Below are 7,113 nucleotides of genomic sequence, written 5' to 3'. Positions count from 1 at the left end.
AAGGGTCGTAATCGGGACCCCAGGTATCAAGCAGTAGATACTGCGGAAATACTCAAGGAAGATAACTCTATGACTCTATGAGCCACAATCTCTCGGATCAGCGAATCGATAAGCATGATTAAAGATCGACAATTATTTGGAGGGTAAATTATTATTATGACTTAACTTGTATAGATCTTTCAAACCAATGATGCTATTTTGGGCGAACATGATATTCGAACTCATGATAATAGGATGTGTCAAGGGACGCAACTCTGCATATAAAATATGGACGCCCCTGGCCACCAAGATTGAGTATTACAAATAATATAATACATGTGTCAGTGTATAATTCAATATCTTTTATGTTTCTGAGAAAATACATTTAATTTATGGTCATGAAATAGCCACACAAAACAGTCACGTCACACACACGGTACACTCGGTGTACTTACTGTTAAGTCACAATGACCAGTTCAATCCAGGACCTTCACGGTTTTTTAACGTACTTATAATGTCACAATGACTAACGTGTCTCGTGCGTACCCTCGTGATAGAATAGCCAGGGAATACTTTATCTTAGCACCTCTGCTGCTAATAATAGACACAAATTATCTGTTTATAAATTCCTACAGCGATAAACCCTTATATATACCGGGAGAGTCACCGTGAGCGTCATTTCCTGTCGAACACTGAACATGCAGGCAACGCTCGTCCTGATCCTTGTGTTTGTGTACGGAGCTGGCTCCATTATTTACCCGTAAGTAGGGTAAACACGCCTTTGCATACTCAAGTTTCGTTGTATCGCAATGTACTGCTATGTACGGATATACTGAAGAGTTATATTGGAGGAACACGAATAGATTTAAAAATTGGCGAGCTTAAAAATATTTTACCCCAAAGGTCGCCGAAACGAAATGAGTGAGTTTAATACTTTTTCGAGGTTTCAGAAATTTATTTGTGATTTTTTTAGGCGGAATGATTGTTTGGATTGAAACAGACACTAACCTCAATGGATATAAACAATTACGAACTCAAACCAAGTTAAGTTGAAATACACTTTCAACTTCTTGATTATTTTTGCTGTTTAATCCAAATCCAAAATCAGATTTGGAAATGTGGAGTTATCTCCCTTGTATGGTCACTTGCCCACTTCGATGCCCGTTTTAAGCAACGAAGCTGGTTAACAGATTTGGCTTGAAGGGAAAAGGGACTGTTCTCAAAATGAAAAATCTTTTCTCTATTTGTGAAATTTTGTAAACCAACAATATCATAACAATCAGATATTTTACTTCAAACGTCTAATCGTGATGATCTGATAACCTCTGCTCAGAAGATAGCGTCGGGGGTCGTCCTTCTAATGTATTTGTTTGTTGTTTAACAGCAATATGCCAGCTATATAATGGCGGTCGTTAAATAATCGAGTCTCGAGCAGACAATCAAGTAAGTGATATCATGAGGATCGATCTACGCAATTTGGGTACGATTACAAGCGTCAACTAGGTCAGCGAGCCTGACAACCCGACAAGCGTTGATTGCTGAAGATCAATTGTAACCATGATCTTCAAAGGTTCCGCCAGATCTGATCAGATGTCATCTTTCTAAACGATTCGGTTTCATTTTTAACCACCTCGATTCGTAAACTTCAAAGTTAACAAAAGAAAACTCACACAGAAGACTGACATGCATTCAATGGTTCTTTTGTGTGTAAACGCCATGGTGCTCAGAAACTAAAGTGTCTATAAATGTCTGCAACGATTTACGCGGCCTTCATTATTCGCAATTTTATTTTCGAGATACAGAAGTCAGATTTGGGAGTCTGAATGCTTCGCTCACTCGTACCGACAATGTAGAAGCCTCGACGCTGATTGGTTGTCAAGACATTGCGCCTGACGCCATCTCCCATGGACGAGTTGTCAGATCTTCATGCAGTATGGGGGCACGGGTGGCCCAGTCGTCTATGGCGCCGCGATTCGCTGTGCAGAGTTGCGTCCCTCGGACACGCCAGAAACCTATGATTGTGGGTTTGAATCCCGGTTCACCCCGATTATGTTTCTAGGTTTGTCAGCACCATACCCGTGCTCGTGGGTTTCACCGAAGTGGTTAACGTCTGAGACCTGCATTATTTCGGGCTTTCCTCCCAAATTAAACTGACACGCCGCGATATAACTGCAATACTGTTAAAAGCGGCGTTAAACACAACTCATTCACTCATGCAGTATGAGAAAGTAAAAATCTTTTTTTAGAAGTATCATATCAGAGTTGAAGATGTGTGATGCAAAATTCCTGACTCTAGCTACACTGGACCTTGCGGCATCTGTGGAGATGAAATAGACCTGACGATCATCGCCCAGAACTTCCTCAAGTCCCCCTTCTTCAACTTCAGCGTGGACGTGCACGGTGAACCCCAGCGGGAGTTCATCTACTTCCTGCAGAAGGCGGCAGACATTGATGAACGGTTCAGGTATAGTTAATATAACTAAACTGATGGCCAACAGAAACTTTACCACAGTTTTAGATCATTCTAGTTTAAAAAACACAAACCACATAGTTGTTATAAGTAAAATTGCATTGAAAATTTCAAAATCTCAACGGAATCAACTTTAAAAATGACAGTCATAAAGCATCCAATGTTGACATGACTGTTGCAACGTAATGGGGGGACGATCGTGTAGCCTAGTGGTTAAAGGGGGGACATGACAGAGGAGCATGCTGGCAGTTCAGTTATATCACAGTTCATCTGCTTGTAACGCGTTTGGATGGGGTTGGAACAAGGCGGGCCCAGTCGTCTATAAGGCGCCGCTATTGTTGCGTGCCTTAGGCACGCCAGAAACCTATGGTTGGGTTCGAAACCAAGTTCCCACCGATTATGGTTAAATGTTTGTCATCCCCATACCCGTTCTAGTGGGCTTCAACAAAGTGGTAAACGTCTGAGACATCAGGCGTTCCTCCCACATAGAGCCGACACGCCGCGATGTAACTGGAATAATGTTAAAAGCGGCGTTAAACCCAACTCACTCACTCACTCACTCACTCACTCACTCACTCACTCACTCACTCACTCAGCATGTAGGAGACACCACAAACATCACGCGACGCGAGTAGTTCTAGTAATCTTTAACAAGACACTCATTCTATGATTTATTTCAGATTTAAACTTACCTACTTCGGTCCTGTCCTGGGTTATTTTGTCAACTCAATAAACAAACTGGAGGGAAATTATGCTGAGAACACGTCCTGGGTGTTCACGGATGTTGACTTCAATACCCATAAATTAGGTAAATTACATGTTTTAAAAGCTACAATTCTTCACACCATGCATAGATATGCCGCCTCCAATAGCCGTAGGTAGTTGCTTCCCTTAGCCGTGGTTGGTATTCGTGATTGGAAACTGACTTTTGCATGGATTTGGTGATCATAGGTGAGGTGGTAATATGGGGTTTAACGCCGCGTCCAAGATAATGGCACTTATAAAGCGACGTATATGCACGTGTGTGTATGTGTGTTAGACTGCTTGTACTAGTCCGGACTGATGCCGATTTATAGTGCTAGCACACTGAGATGCCATGCCGCAGTTTAAAATGAATACCCCACTCAGACACAGTACACTAACTCCAGGCCGACCAGTCCTTGTTTTAGCCCCTTAATGCCGAGCGCCAGACAGGGTAACAACAAGTACCATCTTTTAATGTATTTTAGCATGACACGGCCGGGGATCGAACCCTGGACTTTCCGCCCCCGGGTGGATGCTCTACCGTTAGGCCACGGAGGCGGTCTGCTGATCATAGGATCGAGACCTGGGTTCTGCCCAGTTGTAGATATTCCTCACAGTTATACTGTCCGTGTTAAGGTGTACATACGTATATGTTCCTCAGAGTCGTGTTTGTGTCACGGTGTAGATATGTAGATGTTCCTCAGAGTCGTGTCCTTGTTATGGTGTAGATATGTAGATGTTCCTCAGAGTCGTGTCCTTGTTATGGTGTAGATATGTAGATGTTCCTCACAGTAGTGTCCGTGTTACGGTGTAGATATGTAGATGGTCCTCACAGTAGTGTCAGTGTTACGGTGTAGATATGTAGATGTTCCTCACAGTAGTGTCAGTGTTACGGTGTAGATATGTAGATGTTCCTCACAGTAGTTACCGTGTTATGGTGTAGATATGTAGATGTTCCTCACAGTAGTGTCCGTGTTACGGTGTAGATATGTAGATGGTCCTCACAGTAGTGTCAGTGTTACGGTGTAGATATGTAGATGTTCCTCACAGTAGTGTCCGTGTTACGGTGTAGATATGTAGATGGTCCTCACAGTAGTGTCAGTGTTACGGTGTAGATATGTAGATGTTCCTCACAGTAGTGTCCGTGTTACGGTGTAGATATGTAGATGTTCCTCACAGTAGTGTCAGTGTTACGGTGTAGATATGTAGATGTTCCTCACAGTAGTGTCAGTGTTACGGTGTAGATATGTAGATGTTCCTCACAGTAGTGTCCGTGTTACGGTGTAGATATGTAGATGTTCCTCACAGTAGTGTCAGTGTTACGGTGTAGATATGTAGATGTTCCTCACAGTAGTGTCCGTGTTACGGTGTAGATATGTAAATGTTCCTCACAGTAGTGTGCGTGTTACGGTGTAGATATGTAGATGTTCCTTACAGTAGTGTCTGTGTTATGGTGTAGATATGTAGATGTTCCTCACAGTAGTGTCCGTGTTACGGTGTAGATATGTAGATGTTCCTCACAGTAGTGTCCGTGTAACGGTGTAGATATGTAGATGTTCCTCACAGTAGTGTCCGTGTTATGGTGTAGATATGTAGATGTTCCTCACAGTAGTGTCCGTGTTACGGTGTAGATATGTAAATGTTCCTCACAGTAGTGTCCGTGTAACGGTGTAGATATGTAGATGTTCCTCACAGTAGTGTGCGTGTTACGGTGTAGATCTGTAGATGTTCCTCACAGTAGTGTGCGTGTTATGGTGTAGATATGTAGATGTTCCTCACAGTAGTGTCCGTGTTACGGTGTAGATATGTAAATGTTCCTCACAGTAGTGTGCGTGTTACGGTGTAGATCTGTAGATGGTCCTCACAGTAGTGTGCGTGTTACGGTGTAGATCTGTAGATGTTCCTCACAGTAGTGTGCGTGTTACGGTGTAGATCTGTAGATGGTCCTCACAGTAGTGTGCGTGTTATGGTGTAGATCTGTAGATGGTCCTCACAGTAGTGTGCGTGTTATGGTGTAGATCTGTAGATGGTCCTCACAGTAGTGTGCGTGTTATGGTGTAGATCTGTAGATGGTCCTCACAGTAGTGTGCGTGTTACGGTGTAGATCTGTAGATGGTCCTCACAGTAGTGTGCGTGTTACGGTGTAGATATGTAGATGTTCCTCACAGTAGTGTGCGTGTTACGGTGTAGATATGTAGATGGTCCTCACAGTAGTGTGCGTGTTATGGTGTAGATCTGTAGATGTTCCTCCTAGTAGTGTGCGTGTCACGTTGTAGATATGTAGATGTTCCTCACAGTAGTGTGCGTGTTACGGTGTAGATCTGTAGATGGTCCTCACAGTAGTGTGCGTGTTACGGTGTAGATCTGTAGATGTTCCTCCTAGTAGTGTGCGTGTCACGTTGTAGATATGTAGATGGTCCTCACAGTAGTGTGCGTGTTACGGTGTAGATCTGTAGATGGTCCTCACAGTAGTGTGCGTGTTACGGTGTAGATCTGTAGATGATCCTCACAGTAGTGTGCGTGTTACGGTGTAGATCTGTAGATGGTCCTCACAGTAGTGTGCGTGTTACGGTGTAGATCTGTAGATGGTCCTCACAGTAGTGTGCGTGTTACGGTGTAGATCTGTAGATGTTCCTCCTAGTAGTGTGCGTGTCACGGTGTAGATCTGTAGATGGTCCTCACAGTAGTGTGCGTGTTACGGTGTAGATCTGTAGATGGTCCTCACAGTAGTGTGCGTGTTACGGTGTAGATCTGTAGATGGTCCTCACAGTAGTGTGCGTGTTACGGTGTAGATCTGTAGATGTTCCTCCTAGTAGTGTGCGTGTCACGGTGTAGATCTGTAGATGGTCCTCACAGTAGTGTGCGTGTTACGGTGTAGATCTGTAGATGGTCCTCACAGTAGTGTGCGTGTCACGGTGTAGATCTGTAGATGGTCTTCACAGTAGTGTGCGTGTTACGGTGTAGATCTGTAGATGTTCCTCACAGTAGTGTGCGTGTTACGGTGTAGATCTGTAGATGGTCCTCACAGTAGTGTGCGTGTTACGGTGTAGATCTGTAGATGGTCCTCACAGTAGTGTGCGTGTTACGGTGTAGATCTGTAGATGGTCCTCACAGTAGTGTGCGTGTTACGGTGTAGATCTGTAGATGTTCCTCACAGTAGTGTGCGTGTTACGGTGTAGATCTGTAGATGGTCCTCACAGTAGTGTGCGTGTTACGGTGTAGATCTGTAGATGTTCCTCACAGTAGTGTCCGTGTTATGATGTAGATATGTAGATGGTCCTTACAGTAGTGTCCGTGTTACGATGAAGATGTATCCATGTTTATGACAGTAGTGTCTATGTTACGGTGTAGATACGCAGATATTTCTAACAGTAGCGTCCGTTTTAATGTGTAATGCCGTTTGTAGATACGTACATGTTTGTCACCCTAGTCGAATGAAAAACTTCTGATGAAACGTAACCTGCCATTGTAACGTCTCTATTTCAGGGATCAGTCACCACATCCCTAATCACCATGACACCATCATCTTCTCTTTCACCAACAAGACGTACTCGTAAAGACGTCACCAAAATACGTCCTGGAAGCTGTTGAAATAGACACCTCCGAACTGGACATTATCTGGAATCAATGAATAAATATACTAAAAATCTGATAACATATTTGGAACATTTTTGGATATAACAATCGACAATATTCGACATGTGGATTCCGGGTTAGAAGTGTCTTACACTTACACCTATACTTTGCAGGCGTTTAATTCGTTTGTCTGGTCCAGTCTTATTTATAAACAAGCTGCCGTTGTATTGCTGGACTATTGGAGAGTGTGGCATTTAACAACAAACAAATCATTCTAATGTACTGAAGGAGCAGATATAAGACCACATCGATGTGTGAAGTCCCTTTTTGGTGTTCCCGGTTAT

General features: G+C 43.3%; 1 protein-coding gene across 1 annotated transcript; it reads left to right on the top strand.

Moving 5' to 3' along the window:
• The first annotated feature begins 641 nt into the window (after nucleotides 1-641).
• LOC139464429 (uncharacterized) lies at nucleotides 642-6,840 on the top strand. Its single transcript, XM_071245961.1, has 4 exons — nucleotides 642-739; nucleotides 2,276-2,443; nucleotides 3,130-3,257; nucleotides 6,680-6,840. The coding sequence occupies exons 1-4, from the start codon at nucleotides 678-680 to the stop codon at nucleotides 6,748-6,750; spliced, it is 429 nt and encodes a 142-aa protein (XP_071102062.1). The 5' UTR covers nucleotides 642-677; the 3' UTR covers nucleotides 6,751-6,840.
• Nucleotides 6,841-7,113: the final 273 nt, after the last annotated feature.

The sequence above is a fragment of the Haliotis cracherodii genome, unplaced genomic scaffold (assembly GCF_022045235.1).
Source record: "Haliotis cracherodii isolate W230 unplaced genomic scaffold, xgHalCrac1.p SCAF_17, whole genome shotgun sequence".
NCBI classification, from domain to species: Eukaryota; Metazoa; Mollusca; class Gastropoda; order Lepetellida; family Haliotidae; genus Haliotis; species Haliotis cracherodii.
Note: the sequence above shows the minus strand (reverse complement) of the source record. Positions and strands in the feature narration are given on the sequence as shown.